At 40.3% G+C, this 23,649-nt stretch overlaps 1 protein-coding gene and 1 long non-coding RNA gene across 3 annotated transcripts in view; one reads left to right on the plus strand and one right to left on the minus strand.

Annotated features, from left to right (window-relative positions):
- LOC309977329 overlaps positions 1-23,649 on the minus strand; it is a 292,832-nt gene that overhangs the window by 268,306 nt on the left and 877 nt on the right. The window contains exon 1 of one of the 2 annotated variants that reach the window (XR_014327046.1): positions 11,159-11,372. The exons of the other annotated variant lie outside the window; for it this stretch is intronic. This is a non-coding gene — a long non-coding RNA (uncharacterized lncRNA). Of the gene's footprint in view, positions 1-11,158; positions 11,373-23,649 lie in introns of those variants that run through there. 2 annotated transcript variants of the gene reach the window in all.
- PSMD7 (proteasome 26S subunit, non-ATPase 7) lies at positions 11,489-20,376 on the plus strand. The gene is made up of 7 exons (XM_082862755.1): positions 11,489-11,642; positions 13,725-13,816; positions 14,707-14,799; positions 15,476-15,573; positions 16,145-16,225; positions 18,188-18,279; positions 19,428-20,376. The coding sequence occupies exons 1-7, from the start codon at positions 11,569-11,571 to the stop codon at positions 19,864-19,866; spliced, it is 969 nt and encodes a 322-aa protein (XP_082718881.1). The 5' UTR covers positions 11,489-11,568; the 3' UTR covers positions 19,867-20,376.

The following is a 23,649-nucleotide window of genomic DNA, read 5'->3' on the forward strand; positions in this document are numbered from 1 at the left end:
ATCAAGCACTTCAAATTTTTTAAAAGCTTTTGTATTATGGAAACAGTAAAATGATCAGTGGTTGCCAGGGGTTAGAAGGGAGAGAGGGATGATTAGGTGGAGCACAGAGGATTTTTAGGGCAGTGAAAGTATTCTGTATGATACTATAATGGTGGATACATGTAATTATACATTTGTCAAAACCCACAAAATGTACAACACCAAGAGTGAGCACTAACGTAAACTACAGACTCTGAGTGATAACGACACGTCAATGCAGGTTCTTCAACTGTAACAAATGTACCACTCTGACGCAGGACGTTGGCTGTTGCAGAGGCTGTGTACCTGTAGGGTCAGGGGGCATATGGGAACTCTCTATACTTCCTGCTTAATTTTGCTGTGAAACTAAAACTGATCTAAAAAATAAAACTTTTTTAAAAAAAAAAGTTTGTATTGCTAGCCCCTCTACTTCTGAATGCTCATCTCTAACTGTTCAAAATCTATTTTAAGTGACACTTCCATAATGCCCTCCCTGATACTTCTTCTTGCCACAGAGGAACCTACTACTCTTCTCTATGCTGCCACAGCTCCTGAACCTTTATTCCATCCCTTCCATGGGACGTGCACTGCACGTGTTCATCTACCACCCTTCCTTCACTGAGGAAAAGGAAGGCAGCATCTTGGTGTTCTTTATATTTCAAACACCTACAAGAGTGTTTTGCATATAATACATACTCAATATACCTTAAATTATTTCATATTATAACACATTTATATGCTACATAAGTTAATATAGAATAATCAATAATGTTACAACTGAATCTGATTTTTAGCCTCAAAGAGATTAATTCTACAAAGATGCTCCCAACATCCCTGATATATTTGAAATGACACCTATCAGCATTTTAACTAGCTTTCTTTCCTTGCTGGTGAATAATTGCCACAACTATAGATATGAGCTCATTTGAAGGAATGCAAAGAGCTCTCCCTAAGATCATTTAATAGACCTATGCATAATTATCAATTTCCTCTTGAAGCTAATATTTGCTAAAAGAAAAGGAAAGATGCTATTAATGATCAGAACACTTGACTTTCTGGACCTATTCCACTTAATGGGGAAAACTCAGTTCTCTGTTCTTGGGTTACTGCCAGGTGGTCTTTTACAGGGAATCATTCTAAACTTCTAATCACAGTTCAACAACCATCTGCCAAATCATATACAGGTATTGATATTTGCCACTCTACAGTTAAACTACATCACATGTCAATGCAATCAACTCATTAGCAGACTTGTATCAAGCTTCAGTGCTCACTACCCACTTCTGCACCTCTTTGATTAAGCAGTGTATGGACCATAGTCCCTGCCTGTCTGCCAGCTGATCAGCTCAGTAATACTGCTAATATAAAATCAAATCAGCAGAAGAAGAAAGCGGTAAAAACCCCTGTGAGCACTCTGGTTCCCTCTTATGCAGAATATCAATATACTATAATCTAGCAAGCAAAGCAAATGAAATTTAAAAATTGCTTAGAGAATCATTTTCACCAAAAGTCACAAGAGGTCATTAAAAAGCACTGTAATTGCCCCTGTATTATACTTTGCTATCATTCTTCCATCTTCCTTGTTACCTGAGATTTTAAATCTCTCTTGCTGACGTAAAAACCATAAGCAAACCTCAAGTGTGACTGTCACATGCAGAATCTGAGGGTTAGAGGTCAATGTGACTTACTGGTATGCTGGCCCACTGCTCCAAATTTTATACCTCTTCTGTTCCTCAGTTATTGCCTGACATAATTTAACAACTGTAATTCCTTATTTAACGATGTCAAAGGTTTTTAGGAAATTGACTGTATTTCACCAACGATATATTTCTTCTTGATTACAGAGTGGTTAAAATGATTTTAAACAAAGACAGCAAAATAAAGCAGTAATAAAATCAATAAAAGGTGCTTAAAACATTCCTTCTATTAGGTAATGGCATTTAAAATATCCGTAGCTTGTAATGGCACTTAGGATATGCCCAAAAATCAATGAGCTAAATTACTTATTGAACTAGTTAATTTGAACATTGAGTTTTTTATGTATATTGATAAAATGGGCTACAGAATACTCCTGGCAAGTAGCAGTACCACGTTCATGGTCAGATGTCTCCCTCTGCTGGAAAAACAAATTAAGCAATTTCCTCCAGTTACAGAACAAAAAGATAAAAAATTAAAAGATGTAACCTCAAAAAGTCCACAACATACCTCTGAATCTTAAAAGACTCCAGAAACTCATGAGAATACAAAATCATTAAGGATTAAAAAGCACATGCACCTTTTTAAAACTTTGTCATTAACCTGGAACATGGTACTTTATAGTCAATATCAAACAGCAGACGAGAACCAAAATTTAATTGTTTCAAAACTCCCTTCCTAATTTCCTAACCATTATCCTAGGGTTTTTGGTATCTTAGAATAAGATTCTAAAAGCCTTGAATCCTTTCTCTTTGATGTCAGAAGGAAAAGGGTTTGAATTTTAAAAGAGAAAGTATAAATCTGTGCTCAAGGAAAAGTCCACATTCTTTGCAGTTTAATTTGATCAAAATCAAGTTTGAACTATCTTTGCAAATGAAGGGTTTTGAGAACTCAAAGTATGAATGCACTAAACAGCTTCACATTCCTCTCGCTGTGTGGGGTGGTATGAGAGTTTCCAATACTATTATTACCATTATTTTTTTTCAAAAATCTACTATTTAAAATGCTAAGTACTTTACTGAAAAGACTCTTCACTGCTTTTCAATTTCTCCCCCTGCCAGTTCAGCCCTAAGCAGGTGTTAGACTTCTGAAGAGCCTGCCTCAGGACTTTTAACTCGAACTACAAAGAGGAGCTTCAGAAATTACGATAAAAGGTGTTAGGAGAGAAATGAAGGTGAAGAGGTTATCTGACACTAACCTAAAATTGTACATAGTACCTTTTGAAAAATTATAGCTACCCAGAATATACCATTTGGTTTTGAATGGTTTTATCAATAACAGTCCATATATTTTTTTCACTCACATTTGAACACATTTCATTTATATTCGAAACAATGGGTATATTTAAAATTACATGCATTATCGGAAATTTTTAATCAGAGAGTTTTGCTCAGTCTGTATGAGTTTGGTTTGGTTTTGTGTTGTTTTGGTTTTGTATATAGGGAGACTAAAATAGAAAACTACAGAGAATACTGTGATTTTTTGCATGCTGAAAGATCACTAACTAAACAGGAAACTACAGAGAATATTGTTATTTTTTTGCATGCTGAAAGATCACTAACTAAACAGGAAACTACAGAGAATATTGTTATTTTTTTGCATGCTGAAAGATCACTGACCAACATATTATGGATATACTGTGTAACATATTACCCAAGTTACACAATACAGTTAACAAGTGTATGACTCTTGCTAGGTGCAGATGCTAATAAGATGACTAAGCTATGGTCCTGGCCTCCACATATACCCTAGTACTAAAGAGACACATGTCAAATGAATCATTACTATTCAGCACAACGAGCAGTACAATAGTAATAAGCACTAGGTGCTGTGGGGACCCAGAGGTCAGAGGAAATAACACCGCCTGGGAAAGGTAAGGAAAACTCCAACAGAAGAGATGACCTACTGAGTGTGATCCTTGAGAAAGACCCAGAAATTCTGGTGTTTAAGCGGTCAAGGGCAATTCAGAAAGCAGAAACGGGATGGGCACAGAGAAAAGCAAATTCCTTTGGAAACAGATTAAATGGTTTCAGGCTGGTCTAACAGAGGATGAGAGCAATAGGGGATGAGGCTCTGAGTGGTTGGCTGAGGCCACGCTACGAAGAGTCTTGGATACCTTCCTAAAGTTCAGATTTTATCTTGTAGGCACTGGAAAGGTTCTGAAGGATTTTAAGGAAGTTACATCAGCACTTCGCATCGGGGGAAAAAAAAACGCCAGCATTTTGAAAGATGGCTTGAAGGTTCTGGCTGGAGGAGGGAAGAGGCACCTGCAGCAACAAACTGCAGCAATTTGGAAAACTTGAGAGAATGTCAGTGATAATGAAGCATTACCACAAACCCAGGTTAACGCCTACTTCTTTTCTGACTTCCAGGTCTAAAAAAAGAAACTTCCATGTTATATGAACAACGTACTGATTTTTTTTAAAGACTTTTGCCCTTTCCTGTTCTTGCAGAAAGCAAAAAATTGACAAACATTGCTCTATTCTTAAAACACAAAGTATAGCAACTTCAAATTGATTCAACTTGCCTTAAATTTCTCAATAGTTTTTCTAGTTGCATTAAAACTTCAACTGAAGTATGTGTGCAGGTGCCCAAAACTGAAAGGTAAATACAAAACTAAAACTAGTTGCTCCATTTGAGATTAGGATAATGGTTGATTTTTTTTTCTTCCAACAGTACATATTTAACAATGACGTATTGCCCCGGCTTTTCAAATTTAAAAAAAACCTTCTTTGATTTACCATCTTGAAGAAAATAAGGAAAGGAAAAATATCTCTGTCCTTAAAAAGATGAAAAGCTTCATCTGTCTTCAAACCTTATACTTGTTTTGATACATTCATAAATCTGCATCTAAAAGCCCAGTTTAAAAAAAATGTTTAATTTTACACCGTCATCAGGAATGGCTCTGTATAGCACAGGGAACACTGCTCAATATTCTGTTATAACCTAAATGGGTAAAGAATTTGAAAAAGAATAGATACATGTATATGTATAACTGAATCACTTTGTTGTACACCTGAAACTAATACAACATTGTTAATCAACTGTGCTCCAAGATAAAAATGTTTAAAAAGAGCCTAAGAAAAGAATCAGAATAGAAACAAAAGACAAAAATGGCCTTCAAGAGCTTCCCTGGTGGTGCAGTGCTTAAGAACCCACCTACCAATGCAGGAGCCACAGGTTCGAGCCCTGGTCCGGGAAGATCCCACACGCCACAGAGCAACTAAGCGCGTGCGCCACAACTACTAAGCCTGCGCTCTAGAGCCCGCAAGCCGCAACTACTGAGCCCGTATGCCACAACTACTGAAGCCCACGCATCTAGAGCTGATGCTCCGCAACAAGAGAAGCCATTGCAATGAGAAGCCCGTGCACCACAACGAAGAGTAGCCCCCGCTCACCACAACTAGAGAAAAGCCCACATGCAGCAACAAAGACCCAATGCAGCCAAAAATAAATAAATTTTTTTAAATGGCCTTCAAGACATTTTAAAATGTTAAATAGATGACACTAGTTGTTTGTTTCTTTATATTTAATGAGTTCTTTTTAATAAAGCTGAAAGTGTGTGTAATTGAAAGAAGAGATAAATTCAAAATAAAGGTCTTTAAATAAATAAATAAAGGTCTTTGAGGCTCAAACCAAAGTAGCTCCCAAGGCTGAATCTGGCCTCCTGGGTTTTCTTTTATAGTCAACTGTTACAAGTGTTCCTATACCAACCTTAAAGTGTCCTGTTTTAATCGCAGCAGCCGCTAACACTGTTCCTGAAAGAAAATTAACTCTTCAGATGGGAGATTTCCTATGGTCTGCACACCGCAGTCTCTCTGGGCTTCATCCAAGACAGGTGAACTGTGCTCCATTGTGGCCTCCTTACAGGCTTTCAAAGCACAATGGAGAATGGTTTTCTAACATATTTGTACCGCATAAGGGTTCCTGTGGAGAGTTCTATTTCCTGGATATAAACTAGAAATTGCTGTAATTTTTTTAGTTCTTTTTAATTTGCAGTTAAATGAAATATGACAACAACAAGAGGAATAGCAATCATGCAGGTATCCAGGGCCAACACATAAGGCTCATCACTTATGTAAAGCATAAAACAAGGAAAATCTCTTTAAACGAATCCAATCTTTCTGCAACAATTAGCCTTTTGAAAAATCAAACTGATCACCAATACATTTTAAAAGAGGAATTTTAAAAAACATATTTCCATAAACTAAATATACCTGAGGCAAAAGAAGGATAAAGAAACACTCAGCAAATGCAAAAGATGAATTTCAACTCTTGTTCTGCTGGATTACTTAAAATATAAACACCAGTTAAGAAAAAAAAAATTTTTTTTTTTTTTTTTTGGCCACTCCATGCAGCTTATGATATCCTAGTTCCCCGACCAGGGATTGAACCCAGGCCCTTGGCAGTGAAAGCGCAGAGTCCTAACCACTGGACCACCAGGGAATTCTCAAGAAAAAATTCTTATAGTCTTTTATAATATATAATAATGATAATGACCCTACACTCTAATGATAACCATGTCTAACATATGCTGAGTTCTTACTATGTTCCAAGAACTATGCTAAGCTCTCTATATCACAAGATAAGACTTATTTTTGCCTGCTAAGCATTCATTCCTCCCTTCCAATTACATCCCCTTTTTCCTTCCCCACTCATGTGGTCATGGTGAGCTGATCCATCACAGTTGCACCATCTCCAAACTGATCCTAAACTGGATATTTAGAAAACTCTATTCCCTTGGGCACAGCAGTCAGTTCAGAGTGCCTCCCAGTCCCAGCAAGGCCAATCAAATTTCGTAAATAAAGGTTTGGAGTTCAAAACCTCCCTTCCTGGGCGTCCCTGGTGGCGCAGTGGTTGAGAGTCCGCCTGCCGATGCAGGGGACACGGGTTCGTGCCCCGGTCCGGGAAGATCCCACATGCCGCGGAGCGGCTGGGCCCCGTGAGCCATGGCCGCTGAGCCTGCGCGTCCGGAGCCTGTACTCCGCAATGGGAGAGGCCACAGCAGTGAGAGGCCCGTGTACCACAAAAAAAAAAAAAAAAAAAAAAAAAAAAAAAACCTCCCTTCCTTTAAATATTTAAAGCTGTGACTATCTGTAGCCATCAAAATATTTCCCCGCCACTAGTAGGAAATCTGTCTGGAAATGGAACCAAAACACTGAAGGATGCTGAAAGGTGGAGAGAGAAACATCAGTAAGCCCCCTGGAACTCGCAGGGCCCTTGAACTTGCTGTTACATGAGATAATGCATTTCCCTTCACTTCAGCTGGTTAGAGTAGGGTTCCACTACCAGCAATTAAGAATCGTCTGGCTTGGGCTTCCCTGGTGGCGCAGTGGTTGAGAGTCCGCCTGCCGATGCAGGGTGCGTGCCCCGGTGCGTGCCCCGGTGCGGGAAGATCCCACATGCCGTGGAGCGGCTGGGCCCGTGAGCCATGGCCGCTGAGCCTGCGCGTCCGGAGCCTGTGCTCCGCAACGGGAGAGGCCACAGCAGTGAGAGGACCGCGTACAGGAAAAATAAAAAAATAAGAATCGTCTGGCTAGTGCACACACCTACAGCTAGCCCATGCAGTCACATGGGTCTACACCAACAGCCAGGGTCCCCTCAGCTGCTCACATGTCTGCAGTTAGCCCCAGCCCCTGCTGCTGGCCCTGTCCCTCACCACTGCATGTGTGTCTGCGGCAGGCCCCGCCCCCACACAGGCACCTGCAGCCGGTCCCTACAGCCAAGCATGAATACACTGCCAGATTTGGTCACAACTGCTAACCTCCACTTGTAGCAGCTGGACCTGGAGGCTCCACTGAAGACCTCAACAGCCCTTGCAGCTACTGCAGACCCTGCACAGCTCTCACCAAGGATCATGCAATTGTTGGTGTGGTGGACCCCAGCCGCCTGAACCAACAAGACACACACCCTTGGACCCAGAGGCTCTACTCACCCTCATACTTAGCACCCCACACCACTAGACCCAGGACCATAGCACACTCCAGACTGCCTTCACTCACAGGTGAAGGTTTTTCCTTTCTGAAGTCAGTCCAGAAAGTCTGGAGGCGGTGACTGCTTCTTCAAAGGTAGAGACATCTATACAAGGCTATAGGGAACACGAGGAATCAGGGCAACAAGACACCACCAAAGAAAATGGTAAACTTCCAGCACCCACAAGGATGTCTGAACCCCAGCAATGAATACAGCTTAGACTAAAGGTGGTATATCTTCCTTTTTTTTTTTCCAAATCTAGTAAGATGATCAACAGAGGCTGCAGAGTTCAAAGTATTGCTGTCATGCATGCAGGACCATGATTCCATGTTCTGGACCTAAGAAAAATAAGAACTCTTTCAAGATACTAGGGTCTGTGGGGGGCTATCTCCCTAAATTGAAAGACAAAGGTGGATTAGAGAGATATGAACAAGATGGTGGCATAGGAATTTCTAGCACACATCCTCTCCCAAAACATCAGTTGGAACAACTATCCACATGCAAAAATACCTTCACTAGAGGTAAGAATTTCAGGTAAGGGATTACAGTACCTAATCCAATTTTAAAATGAGCAGAGGTCCTGAATAGAGATTTTTTTTTAAGACATACAAATGACTAACAGGTACATGAAAAGATGCTCAACACCACTAATCATCAGGGAAATGCAAATCAAAACCATAATGAAATATCACCTTATACCTGTTAGAATGGCTATTATCAAAAAGACAGGAGATAAGAAGTGTTGGTGAGAATGTGGAGAAAAGGGAACACTTGTGCACTCTTGGTGGGAATGTAAATTGATATAGCCACTATGGAAAACAGTACGAAAGTTCCTAAAAGAACTAAAAATAGAACTACCATATGATCCAGCAACCCCACTTCTGGGTATGTATCCAAAGGAAATGAAATCACTATCTCAAAGAGATGTCTGAATCCCTGTGTTCACTGTAGCATTATTCACAATGGCCAAGACATGGACACAACCTATGTGTCTGTTGATGCATGAATCAATAAAGAAAATGTGGCATATATATATATTACTCAGCCATAAAAAGGAAGGAAATCCTTCCATTTTGTGACAAAATTGATGGATCTTGAGGGTATTATGGTAAGTGAAATGACAGATAGAAAGACAAATACTATATGATCTCACTTACATGTGGAAATGAAAAATGCAGAATCCACAGAAATAGAGAGCAGAATAGTTGTTGCCAGAGGCTGGGAGTCAGGGAAATGCGAGTTGTTGGTCAAAGAGTACAAACTTCCAATAATAAGATGGAAAGCTAAGGTACAGTATGGTGACTATAGTTAACAATACTGTATTATATATTTGAAAGTTGCTCTTAAATGTTCTCACCACAAAAAGAAAAAGGTAATTACGTGAGGTGACAGAAGCGTTAACTAACCCTATTGTGGTAATCATTTTGCAATACATACATGTATCAAATCATCACATTGTACACCTTAAATTTACACGTTATATGTCAATTACATCTCAATAAATTTGGGAAAAGGAGACTTTAACATTAAAAAAGAAAGACAGGGGCTTCCCTGGTGGTGCAGTGGTTAAGAATCCACCTGCCAATGCAGGGAACACGGGTTCAAGCCCTGGTCCGGGACGATCCCACATGCCGCGGAGCAACTAAGCCTGTGCACCACAACTACTGAGCCTGCGCTCTAGAGCCTGCGAGCCACTACTACTGAGCCCACGCGCCACAACTACTGAAGCCCGTGAGCCTAGAGCCCATGCTCCGCCACAAGAGAAACCAAAGCAATGAGAAGCCCGAGCACTGCAACAAAGAGTAGTCCCCGCTCGCCACAACTAAAGAAAGCCCACACGCAGCAACAAAGACCCAACACGCCAAAATTAAATAAAATAATTTTTTTAAAAAAAGACATGGGGTAAGGGATTAAGAGGCACAAACTATTATGATAAAATAAGCTACAAGGATATATTGTAAAACACGGGGAATACAGCCAATATTTTATATTAACTATAAATGGAGTATAACCTTTAAAAATTGTGAATCACTATATTGTACACCTGTAACATATAATATTGTACATCAACTATACCTCAACTATACCTCAATAAAAAATAAATAAAAATTTAAAAATTACATTTCTTTCTTTAAAAAAAACAGTCAAAGGAAAATAAAATGTATTATCCTTATGCTCTCATCAGATCCTCTTAAAGTCCAGAATTAAATGAACAAAAGAAAGATTTCTTATATCTCCTTCTACATTCCTCTGAATGAGTTTAGCCCCTAATAGTGGCTATGAAATTAGTTATGATTTCAAGTCAGTTCCATTAATAAAGAAAAAGAAAAAATAGGACAACATGAAAAATACCTTATGATTTCAAGTTGTCTTCTTTATCCTCTAAATATTTTAGTCCAAAAACATGCTTCCGTTAGACTCCAATTATTATGCCTTACCTGACACATAAGAAAAATCAAAATCAATCTTTGATCTTAAAAATTAGGGGGGAAAACCCTTCCAAGGTCTTTTCATAACAGTTACATGTCTACACTGTGTTGAATAGCATCACTTAAGAAATGAAACAAGAACATCTACTTTGAACCAGGCACTAAACACCAGCAGGCATGCTTTAACACATCACACAATGGGGCTGACTTAATTTCCTTAATTTAAAAGTTCTATCGTCGTAAGTAGCAGCAATCATTTCATAGTCAAATCAAAAACATTAAAAGAAATGAGGAAGATGCAAAACAGTGTTCCCCAAAGTAGGAAGAGTTTATGAAATGAAAGTGAGGGGTAGCGCCCAGAAAGGGTATCAAAAGCTCCCAAATTATACTGGAAGGAGGCTAAGGTTCAGAGCAAAAGTCTCCTTGTCATTCTTCAGAGTTCAGATCCTCTGTTGATAAAGGGAAGGTAGAAGGTGTTTAAAAACAGGATAAACAATAAATAATTCACGCTGCTGAAGTATTGTTTTTGTTTACAGAAATGGCAACTTAAAGTCATATAGAAAACTAAACTTGCATGGATTTTAAGTCATTTGCCTTCTTCCACAAATAAGCTCAAGTCCTCTTTTCCTACATTTCCCCTTTTAGTCTTCTTTTTTCTCTTTCCCAGCTAACTATGAAAACATATTTCCTTATTGCTTTCCATCTTTTGGCCAAACTTTTTGTGAGTTTTTATTTTAAAATCAATCTGAATGATCTAACTCTAGGCACAAACTGCATTCTTCTAACCCTTGTTAAATGGTAAGTAATATAAAGACAGGTGGGAAAATATAGACAGGTTGATTATTTGCTAAGTGTCCATGGTAAGGATTAAGGGGAAATTCCCAGACAATAAAATGATGAGATAAATTACCAAACCTACTTTAAGGGAATGCCCTAACGCTAGAGATTTAAAGTTAGTTCCTCTAAGAAATTCTGGAAGATTTTGACTAGAAGCGAAAGTGAACATTTTCTGAATGGTGGAAATATTACTTATTACTATTTACATTTTTCTTAGCATCTTCTCCAGTCTTCAGACGGGTGGGAGGGGGAGGTGAGCTAGTAAGGCACTGAGGCGAAAAGCCGCAGCGGGTGACAGTACAGGCCAAACACCAGGAGGTCAACCTTTATCAGTCTCCAGTGTCCTGTTAGCTTTCATGACCTGGGAAACTCGCAGCCAGTCACCCGAGGCGGGTCCCGCCTTCCCCGGCACTTCCCCTCCTCAAGGTAGCGGCGGGAGCGACAATCCGAGCGCGACGCGCGCGGCACTCTGGGAGCGGAAGAAGGAGCCGCGCGGCGGCGACCCAACCGGAAGAGGAGGGGCCGGGCCTGGAGGATCCCCGAGAATCGTTGTTGCTCTGGCCGTCGGTGTTTGCGGGTCGCGGGGAGAAGGGCCTGGCGGGCGGGGTGTGTCGCGATGCCGGAGCTGGCGGTGCAGAAGGTGGTGGTCCACCCCCTGGTGCTGCTCAGTGTGGTGGATCATTTCAATCGGTGAGCGGGCGGCACGGGGCGTCCTACCGGGGCCGGTGGCGCCGCCGCTGCTGAGTCACGGCGCGCTGGGGATGGCGCGGCGGCCGCGGGGGCGCAGATGCACCGGGGTTGGCCCTGGGTCACCGAGGGGCCCAGAGCAGCTCCGTTCACGAAGCCCCAAGTCACCTGGCATCGTCTCCCCCGCCGTCCAGCCGGCACTCCATGAACTGGGCTTCTCGTTCCTTTTACCCAGTCCGTACGATGCCAGAGTATGGAGGGCAGGCTTCACTTGGCCCTGATCCCCAGGCCTCGTGCCCATCTGTCACCTCGTCCGCCCCTTTTCGCCTGAAAGACTCGGTGTCTGGTAGGAAAGCCCTTCAGACTTGCACTTTTTGCCTCTGAAGGCCGTCACCGAAATTCTGTACTCAGCGCTCCGAAGGACTCCCTGGCAGAACTGTGGTTTTAATATAACTTGCGAAAGTTTCCAAGTGGGACTGTGGTTTGACGATAGCTTAAAACGTAGATGTTTTAAGTTTTGATAAGTTTTTCTTTTAAAAATGAGACCGGTTGGAGATGTTGGCATTAATGAATAAGAAAACATCCCACAGATGTTTCTTCCGCCTTCGCTTGCTTGTTTTTGAGCTGTTCGTCCAGCTGGACCTGTTACACGTGTTCATAAATTTTACAAGATAATTAATTGACTTGGAAAGTTGTAAGACCCAGTTGGGAGCATCTGCTGTAAAGTCATAGTTGCTAAGTGCCCATCATCTTGCAACTTGCTTTGTACAACTCCCAGTTCAACCAGAGCCAAAACCAAACTCAAGACTCCTGTGAGGTTTAGGGTCCCCAGTTCAGTTCCATTGCTTTGTAGCACCCTTAGCCTAACAGGATATGCGAGCTTTCCCACTGTACAATGATTAGTATTTTTCTCCCGTAGGATACTATAGGTACTAAGAGGGCAAGCATCTTTTCAGTTCTGTTCAGTAAATTCAGCGAACACTTGTTAAGGGCATAGTGAAGGCAGACACTGCAAGCTGCTGTGTCAGACAATTGCAGGGTTTTTTAAAACGCAAATGGATTTTTATAGATCAAAAGAAAAGCCCATGAGTGTGGAAGTTTCCTTTGAACTTAGATTTCCCAAAAAATTAGAACCACCAGAATACAGAATCCTTAACTTTGTTTGGTCCAAACCCTAAATATAGTAAGCATTTATAAATTTGCCAAACCATATGTTTAGATAAATACAGTTAAATCAGTATGGAACCAGCAACTGTTAAGGAATTGTAGTTCATTTCACAGTGACTTTTGTCTTTGCTTTGAACATAGAATTGTATTGTTTCTGTATGTTACAATTGTTAGTGGTTAAAGGAGAATTCTCTACATGATGACCAATGAAATGAGATATAAGTGAAACACTTGCAGTTCCTTAGGACAAAAATCATTGAGGAGGTTTGATATGGAAATAAATATTCTGAAGTAGTCTTTCTGGTTCATTGAGCCCTCCTCCCAGAATGATTAGTCACCGGCTCACTTCCAGCTTCTGCATAATTAAGCCATTCAGAGACCACACATGGCACACACACGCTTCTGGGTCAGAATCATTTTCTGAGCCCCTAAATGGTACAAAGAATTATAACATCTATTGGGGCTTGTTGACATAGATGCTCCAGAGAAGAGTTGGCAAGCTGGACCATAAAACTGGTTCAACTTTAGCATCTTTATCCCTGAAAAGATTTGAGGACAGAGAAGATGGGGAAAATTTAAAAGAGAAAGGTAAGCTGCAGAGGAAAAAATAAAATTAAATGTGATTTCAAACACCAGTCAAATAACATTTAAAACCTTAAGATCTGGGGAGTTTTCATTTTCTCCGTTTTAAATTTCTATAAAGTTTGAGATTTTTTTCCAAGGATGTCTTTCTTTGCAGTCAGCAGTGAAATTGCCAGTGTCCAAAGTTCACGAATTACCCATTATATTTGTTTAGTGGGATTAGTTCCCAGATAAGCTAAATTGTATCTGTACCATTGATATTTCCTGTTGGATATCTTATTGTTGGTCCACTTCTGTCTGTGCCCATCCAGACTGACCTTCTGTTTTCTCATTCAGAATAGGCAAGGTTGGAAACCAGAAGCGTGTTGTTGGTGTGCTTTTGGGGTCGTGGCAAAAGAAAGTTCTCGATGTATCCAACAGTTTTGCAGGTAAAAGAAAAATTTGTCAAATATACCTCAGTTTTTAAAAAAATAAATAGGCAAATTTTACATTTTCTGAGTATGGTTAAAATGTCAGTTAACTTTTAAAAAGAAAGAAACTCTCGTGGTCTCCATTTTTTATTATAACCAAGCAATTCTATTTCAGAATTGTTTAAGTATAGAAAAGGAAGGCTAAAGGATACACACTGAGCTGGATAGTAAATATTTAAAACTTGCAGGCCATACAGTCTCCATTGCAACTGCTCAGCTCTGCTAATGTAGCAGGAAAGAACTATAGACAGTATGTAGACAAACTAATAGCTATATTGCAGTAAAACTATTAAAATAGGCAGCGGGTGTAGTTTGTCAACCCGTTGTACTAAACTATTAACCATGGTTATGGGTAGGCAAGGGGGAGATAAAGACCTTATGTTTTACACTGTTTAATAAATCTTTATAAGACTGTATCCATATATTTTATGATTGAAGCAACAATAATAAAGAACAACAAAATAATTCCTGGCATGGCTGCTAGACTAGCAGTCACTAACTCCAGTGTCTAAAAGGATCAGGCAGTAATGTAATTTGCCAGACGGGAATATTAGGAAGTGATGGAGCTTTTAGCAAACTGAAGAATGTGTCCTTTTCAAAGGGGGTGGCTTCTGTCTGGCTCTAGCCAGTTGTTGCTGGTCTTCCAGTTTTTCCAGAGAACCTGGAGGTCTGGATTTGTATGTGAAATCTTCCAGTTTTTACTAAAAGCAACTCAAAAATAATTTTAGTACTGTGTTGGACAAACCAAAGACAGGGATCAGATCTGGCCTAGGGGTCTACAGTTGTGATATGTGCCCTTAGAGTTCTGTGTAGCACCCTAAACTGCTTTTTGGTTTTTTTCTCTCTAGTCCCTTTTGATGAAGACGACAAAGATGATTCTGTCTGGTTTTTAGACCACGATTATTTGGAAAACATGTATGGAATGTTTAAGAAGGTCAATGGTAGGTGGCATTGCGTGCGCGTGTGTGTGTGTGTAGGTATATGTGTGCCCATAATGTCTTTTCTAAATATTCACTTTTCTTTGTTTAATGTCAAAGGCCCTTTCACTTAGCTAGACTGAAGTAAGACTAGTGGTAGTAGAGGAATGAGGTAGAATAAATGAGAAACTAGAGTAGCAATTTAAGGCCAGCTAGACCACCTAGGGGAGAGAGCTAGCCCTCTACAGCAGAAAAGCAAAGAATGGTCAAATAAAATCCACCTGCCCCTAGAGCTTTAGTACCACCAGGGTAAATATCTCTGTTACATGTGTCACTTTCATTTTATTTCATTTCAGCAACCCCATTGCTTTGGAAATGTTTATTCCCACAACACTCAGAGTTGTAATCTATGTGACATGAACTTGAATTTGTTTATATATTGCCTTGGAATTGTTTTCTAGTTGTTTCATGTATGACTGGTCTAAACTAGTCTGAGATATGTATATCTCTAGATTTCCCCTGCTGTTTATTTTCTGAGAATCCTGTTTTTGAGTTTTAGATTTCATAGGTATGTCAAGGTTTAGATGTCTGGAATTTCTGTAAAAGCTAGAGAACATAACTACTGGAGTTCTTACCCTTTTTGAGGGAAATATATAGATCTTTATGTAACAATTCAAAGCCACTAATTTTTCCTTCCCAGCCAGAGAAAGAATAGTTGGGTGGTACCACACAGGCCCTAAACTACACAAGAATGACATCGCCATCAATGAACTCATGAAAAGATACTGCCCTAACTCAGTAAGTGTACTCCATCTTTAAAACTCTTGACTCATATTCGTTGCCAGCTAACTCAAGAAAAAGAAAGCATCCTAGGAAGGATTTGGATAATGAATCATTTCACCACTTTTTTCTATAAGCTTGTGTTAATTTGCAGTGTTTTGTGTAGTATACGGTAACCCAGTGTATTTAGTACATTAAACATCTGTTCAGTGCTAGGTATGTAAGTTATCTTCCTTAATCCTCTCAGTAACTGTATGAGATTGTTATCCTCTTTACAGTGAGAAAACTGAGGTTCAGAATGGTTAGTAAGGTCTTCTAAGTGTGGAGCTGGGATTAAAATGCCAGCTGTCTTGACTCTAATCTTCTTCTGCTTGATAACTTCACTATACTACCTCTCAGCTTGTTAATGGATGGGGTTGAAGAGCAGGGCAAATAAGATAATTTGAAATGTAAAGTTATTTTTTTTTCTGAAAATTCTGGCTTATATCTGGTTGAATGAATGAAAAAGCTTCGGTAATCATCAGAATGCCGCAGTTATTCCTTACGTGCTCAGTATGAGGTGATTTGCTATGATTTGTTTTTCTGCCAGGTATTGGTCATCATTGATGTAAAACCAAAGGACTTGGGACTGCCCACAGAAGCATATATTTCGGTGGAAGAAGTTCATGATGTAAGTCATCTTGCTGTGAGCCTAGGAGATTAGATTTGCTACTTTCAGGGCCATTGGGTTTTGGTTTTTTTTTTCCATTTTCAAGTCAACAAATACTTTATAACAAAGAAAAGGTTATTGGTTTCTGTCAGTAGTTTGATATTATGTTTTTTTCCCCCAAATTTGAGTCACCAAATTTCAGAAATAGAGAGGACCATAGAAATCTAAAGTCCCCTTTTACAAATGAAATTGAGACCAAAGTAGTCAAATGATTGCCCAGAGATGTTCTCAGCAAAGTAAATGCGGAGCCTGGTGAGCTTGGTCTTAATCTAATGCAGTTTCCACTGTTGGCCCACCTATGTAGTGACTATATTATCTAGTCTATAGCCAATCCCTATAGACTAGATCCTAGGTTTTCAAATAGAGTAAGTCAGAGCTGCCAGGAGCTAGATGGCAAAACCCATCTGTATGATTTGACACCTGTATAGTCAGCTCCATGGCATTCAGTACCAGCTATGTTGTCTGTTAGCTTGTTTCTTGGGTATGGACATGAAGAGCTGCCAGAATAGCTTTTCTCTATTTCCAAGAAAATTGAACTCAAATTCTAGGGTAGGATTTGATGTGAAATTGTATATGAGTTTTGTTTTGAGCGTAAAATATTTGCACTTAGGGTGTGCAAAGAGCTCACTCTTGAATTTCCAAAGTTGAACGGACAGACTAAAGGCTGTCTTTCTTCCTTATGGTTATCCATATATTCAGTTTTAAAATCTGGAAAAGGCTTTGTTAAGTTAGTTCCCTGCAGATGTTCCTTGCACTGAGCTCTATGCTCCTGTTTCTCTTTGCCTTGCTACCAGAGAGCTTAGATCTAAATTTATTGCCTAGTTGCAGTAAGACTTTCATCCCTGGTCTTGATACAGTTGTTATAAGTTAAATTTTACCCTGCCTCTTTCAAAAAGGAATTAGAGGTGCTTATACATACGCATGCACATGCACGCACGCACTCGCACACACACACACCAATGAAACAAGATCTTTTAAAAGAGGATGGAGGGGATGTAAGGGTCCTGTAATAAGATGAAGCCAGGGAAAATCAGTACATGAAAAGACATGCCACGAAGTCCTGCACAAGTGTTGAAGGCTCTGATCATCCTAGCATACAAAGCCAAGAGGAAGATGCCGTTTGTAGGATTCACACTGTCCTGGGTAAAATAACAACAGCTAATGTTTATACCACTTAGTGTAAGTGAAGTGACTTTCCCAAGATCTCACTGCTCCCTTATCACACATGGCAGAGCCAGGCTTTGAATCTAAGCAGCCTGGCTAGAGTCTGCACTCACTGCTGTGCTGTCGTGCCTTGCACACATTTTACAGCCTTTACAGGAGATGTACAGCCTCTTCTGGCACTAGATCTGATAAAAGTTTCTCCTGAGTCCCATCAGGAAATCACTAAGTGATACAGCAAACCACATCCACTAATGGGTTCCTTGACTAATTCAGGTCACCAGAAAATCAGTTATTCTAACCACGTTGCTTTGGTGCTCTGACTATTTGACCCAAGGGACAACAGATGGTTAAAAACTGTATCTTCTGACATGAGCTTGCCTCAAGTACAGGTGTTCTGAATATTGCCTATTTTAGAATGAATGCTTATAAGTCCTTAAAATTTAGCCGAATCAAGACTTCCCTGATGTTCATCTCTACTGCAGGCTTGAGAGAATATCAAGATTTTCCTTAGAAATAAACTAATGATGATTCCCCACCACATCTCATCCCTGAGCAGGACCACTGTGACTTCAGCTTAGAAGTCACAGTGCTTTGAAAGCTTTCAAAGCAAACTTTACCCACCCTTGCCATGAAAAAGCCAGTAATGACACCCATGAAAGTGATTTGGCTTAAAGCAGAAGAATCAAGGCATGAAAAGGAACATGCGCCAGTTTGTTCATTTGTTTGTAAGTAAATAACTAGTTAATTCTCCTCTCCCAGGATGGAACTCCAACCTCAAAAACATTTGAGCACGTGACCAGTGAAATTGGAGCAGAGGAAGCTGAGGAAGTCGGAGTTGAACACTTGTTACGGTGAGACTTTAGGACAGCATCAGAATCAGCAGCAGCCCAAGAAGCTGCTCAGTGTAAAGAAGAGATCTGTATCAGGAATAGGGAGCCCTGGGTTCTAGTCCTGGGTCATCTCTAAAGTGTCCCGAGTTATGATTTATGAGTTTGTGGACAGCACACCTTGTCTGGAAGCTGTAATGCTGGCTGTGACGGGAACAGATGTGTGAATTATTCAAAAGCAAACGTGTGCTCTTTCAGTGTACCTCCTTCTCAATGACTGTAGCTAGCCAGTTATCTGCAGAGAATCTGCATCTTGGACTGGGATGGATGGATAGATGGATGGATGGATGGATTTAAATTTATATTTTATTTATTTATTTTTGGCTGAATTGGGTCTTCATTGCTGCATGTGGGCTTTCTCTCATTGCGGTGAGCAGGGACTATTCTTCGTTGCCGTGCGTGGTCTTCTCACTGCCGTGGCTTCTCTTGTTGCGAAGCACAGGCTCTAGGCACGTGGGCTTCAGTAGTTGTGGCACACAGACTCGGTAGTTGTGGCTCGCGGGCTCTAGAATGCAGGCTCAGTAGTGGCACATGGGCTTAGTTGCTCTGCGGCATGTGGGATCTTCCTGGGCCAGGGCTCGAACCCACATCCCCTGCATTGGCAGGCGGATTCTTAACCACTCTGCCACCAGGGAAGCCCTGGGGTTTTATTTTTAAATCCTCTGCTTACATAACCCTGACTTACTTGAAATGGTCATAGATTTTTTCAAACAATAAGATTCCTTCCAGTTCAAACAGTTACTGCTGACTGATTTAAAAGCTTCTCCCAACATCATATAGATGCAGGTGGAGAAAATGCCACCCTTTTTAGGAACAGGGAACTTGAAGTAGAGAGGTGTTTTTTTTTGTTTTTTTAGTGAAAATGATTTCATTTTATCTCTCTCTTTTCTTTTGAAAAATGCCCTGTGATGAGAAAGATAAAACATATTCCTCCAAATGAAAACAAGATTAAGGCAGTTTTACTCAAATCTTTATAAAATGGGGAAGTAACATTTTTCCTTTGGAAAACTTGCCCCTCCTCACAAACTTAGTATTTCCTTAGAATGTGAAAATCTGCGTGATAGTACAGGACACTGATGTATTTTCCTGCCCTTTCTTGTGGGTTCCTACAGAGACATCAAAGACACTACAGTGGGCACCCTTTCCCAGCGGATCACAAACCAGGTTCATGGTTTGAAGGGACTCAATTCCAAGCTTCTGGATATCAGGAGCTACCTGGAGAAAGTGGCCACAGGCAAGCTGCCCATCAACCATCAGATCATCTACCAGCTGCAGGACGTCTTCAACCTGCTGCCAGATGTCAGCCTGCAGGAGTTTGTCAAGGCCTTTTACCTGAAGACCAATGACCAGATGGTGGTAGTGTATTTGGCCTCGCTGATCCGTTCCGTGGTCGCCTTGCACAACCTCATCAACAACAAGATCGCCAACCGGGACGCAGAGAAGAAAGAAGGGCAGGAAAAAGAAGACAGCAAAAAGGATAGAAAAGATGACAAAGAGAAAGATAAGGAAAAGAGTGATGTAAAGAAAGAAGAGAAAAAGGAGAAAAAATAAAACATGTAGCTTTTTAATTTGTAAATTAAAGTCTTACAAACTAACTCATTGTGCCGCCAGAGGCTTCTTTTCACTTTAAGTGCAAAAGCTGTATTGATGAGAGCTCTCTGGATAGAGGGACTAATCTTGTACCTGAACTGCAGCTTAGGCTGCTCTGAGTTGGGAATGTGATAGCTCAGGCTTCAGACTGTGTGAGAAAAGTGAAGAGACATAAACGTAACATTTTTGGTACTCTTCCTGCTTTTATCTATAAGACCAGGAGTTGAATTTTCCCCATCTCAAGAGACTCTTGGGGTCTGTTTCTGGCAGTCTGCAAAATTGCAGAATGGAATGCACGAATTCCATAAGTATTCTGCCTCAGAACACCTTGAGGTCTGCCCCTCTGGACTCTGTTGAGAATACCACCCCACGGGACTTCTTGGACCCGTAGCTCTGGCATTCTCGGGGCTTGGGATCCATCTCAAGATATTGTTTACCTTCGAAGACACAATTAAATGGCTTGGTTTTTAAGTCTGTGTTCTGGTCGTTTTTGACTCTGGATGTGGTGATCCGTTGTTTTCAGAAGCAACCAAGACAGTCTTTCATTGAAGCTGCCTTAAAGAATTATTTTAGACTGAATCTTTTATGAAAGCACCTCATTCCTTTAAAGACATACAGCTGTAGGGAGGAGAGCTCTCAACTGAGCCCAGAAGACCTGTGTCCTAGTTAATGCCTCAGATTCCTCATCTGTGAAGTCCCTAGAACAGTTTTTTATAAGAGACACATTCACTTACTATTGCAGTAGGTCTAAGTACATCAGGCCACAAGGTTAGTGGGGATGGAACAAAGTCTCCCCAAAGTAAGTGTTCAAGATACTTAATCATTTGACTTACAGCTGTCACTTGGATATTAATTTCCTTTCTTGAGCAATTAGAACCTCCCTAAGAGTTCTCTAATGCACCATATGGACTGTCAATGTTCAGATATTTAAGAATATAATAGCACTAGAACTAAGTCAGTGGAATCTCATAAACCACTTCATAATGTTATAATGCCTCAAAGTTACTGGAAGCATCCATTTTTAATCCACAGACCTGCCTGCCAAAGAACTAGTTGAAATTTGGGGGCTGATGTAGAGCTAGCTTTTATCCTACATAAATAGGAGCACCCACATCAGTGGTCTCTTCAAGGTTCATTAAGATTCTGAGAAAAAAAGAAATAGTAAAGGGGAAAAAACTAGAGAACCAAGTTTTGTCTACTGCAGCAATCAAAAGTCAGATGGTTGTTACATCTAACCAAATAAAAAATACGAAATACATAGTTCAAAGCTTGAGATGCATTTAAAATGATAGGAGTGTGTTGAAGTTTTTCAGATTTGGTTGCCATGTTTAGAACAGACAGAAAGGGAAACTTTCTCCACGGTGGCCAGGAAAGAGCTGGGATGCAATGATTCTGAGGCTAGGCAGGGGGAAGGAGGAGAATGTCATCCCGAAGAGTGGGTCCTTTATGTAGGATCGGGGGCAACTTGAGACCACACAGGATCATATCCACCTTTAGTAGTATGATCTTCACTTAAAAAGCTTTCCCAGGGTCTAACAGGACAATGCCACAGGCTTTTAAGTTTGTCACCGTTTGATAAATGTAATGTTTATTGAGCATATGAGAACATGGGAATACCCAGGCCTTGTTATATTTAATAGTTTGAGCCGCATGTGGCAAAATTGACTTCTACCTTCCTAACAGGCTCTTCAGTTCCTACTTCTAACAAAATTCATTTGTAGCCTTTAGAGTCACGTAGGCTCATTTTCTAAGGCAAAATTGCTGCCATCCTATATAAGGGGGGCGAGCTTTGTAAGAATATTGATGAAGTCTTGCTTATACAAATAGCAGCTGACTTGACTGCAAAACCCATGGCCCTCACCTAAAATAAAGCCATGTGTTTGGATAGCTCAGCAGTCTCAAGATGAGATTTCTAAACTACTTTTGTTGTTTTTGAACACACTGAAAAAGTATCCTAGAAAAAGTCTGATCCCAATTCTGGACCTCATATCCAGAGTTATGACATTCCCTTCCTTCCATTTTCAAAACATTCCACGATGGCTTAGGGAGTTCAGGCTGCTCCTGCTACACACGTTCCAGAGAGGAGGGCATTTATTCCTTACTAGTTTTCTGTCTGATAACTAACATCTGAAATATCCCTAAACTTAGAGGTCAGTTATCCTTAGTGAAAAGATGGATACTATCAGGTGGAACAACAGCTTTGGGCCCGCTAATTAGTTAAATGTTCTTTCATTTTACTCAGATCATCAATCACCAAAGGGACAAATGGAAGAAATCATCATTGAAGGACGACCATATTACTTCTCCAATGTGCCAGATGCAAAGTAAACCTTTCCAGCAGGAATTAGCAACCCCAGAATCTCACTCCCATTTCTGGAGGACCCTCCAGCTGTGAGAACTTAGCCGTGCACAATCACCTTCACTTCAAATAAAAGAACTTATTAACACAGGTCCTCATAAAAGAATGAAAGATCCTATTCACTTGGAAGTTATGAACAGGCCTTTTCTTCTACCATTTTCCCACAAAAAGATCTATGAAGCAGAAATAAGACCTGAGAATGAATTTGCGGTTGCTAACCAAACTACTCCATCTGCCCCTGACACAGGAAATAGGAAGGATATGGGACGTGTTGGGAAAGTAAAGAAGCATCTGATTTATGTGACCCACAAGAGAATATCTCTACAGCTTCCCTAAACAAATTCATTCCAAATTATTATACATAATATAGGCAAGTGCTGATTTCCGTATCTGTGCCTTTCAACTCTCTGCATTCATCTATTTTGCCTGGAAGCAGCACTGAGTTCATATCCTTTAAAAAAAAATACACAAAAAAGCCAAAACTAATGGCTATTCCCATTGGGGGAGTAGGTATAAAAATGACTCTGGAAGCAGGGAAATGGAAGTAGGGAAAGAAAATAGAGGAAAAGAAAGGAAGAGGAAACTGCGTTAGTTAGTGTTTCCAAGTCCTAAGTCAAGAGAAATCTTTCTCTGAGCGTTCCTCTTTGGAGCCAATCTGTTCTTCAACACTAGATGGCACCATTGACTAATCTCATCTTGGCAAGAGAATCATTTGATTGCCAGTTCAACATGGAATTGGGAACCATCCCCAGAGTTGCTTCCCACCACTTCTGCTTTTGGCTGCAACCATCCTGGCTAGACTTTGAGGGAATCTGGAGAGCATATGGGTGCAAAAAAATTGGGTCAAGTTGCCACACCTTCACCCCTACTGTACTCTACTATACACTACTGCTTGGGCAATAAATATACAAGGTTTTTCTCTGCCCTTCTGATAGTTCATGCTTCGATTTTCCTCACTCCTGATTTCTTTAAGGGCCATATCCAGTGGAGTGCTGGTAAATGTGTAACAACCAGGTCTCTAAAAAAGAGGAGAAAGGATGTTGATTTGTGGCCTTTGCCAATTTCCCTGGTGTAAATACTCCCACCATGGCTGATTTCAAAACCAACATGAATTGGGAAAAGATGCATATTAGCACACCATTACATACTATTACCTAAATATGGATACAAGAGCTAAAAATAACCTCAAGAACACAGATGATAGTAAACCATAGTAAAATGATTAAGCTATGATGCATAGTGAGTATTTATTACCCTTTTCAGATATCATTTATTTCATTGTAAATTTATACAATTTGCCTACTGCATGAGAATCTCTGGTAATGTGTTTTTAAGAAATAGGTGGTCTCTGCACATATGGAAGTTAGAGAACCTTTATTTTGACG

This window comes from Leucopleurus acutus (genome assembly GCF_964270905.1).
Source record: "Leucopleurus acutus genome assembly, chromosome: 20".
NCBI classification, from domain to species: Eukaryota; Metazoa; Chordata; class Mammalia; order Artiodactyla; family Delphinidae; genus Leucopleurus; species Leucopleurus acutus.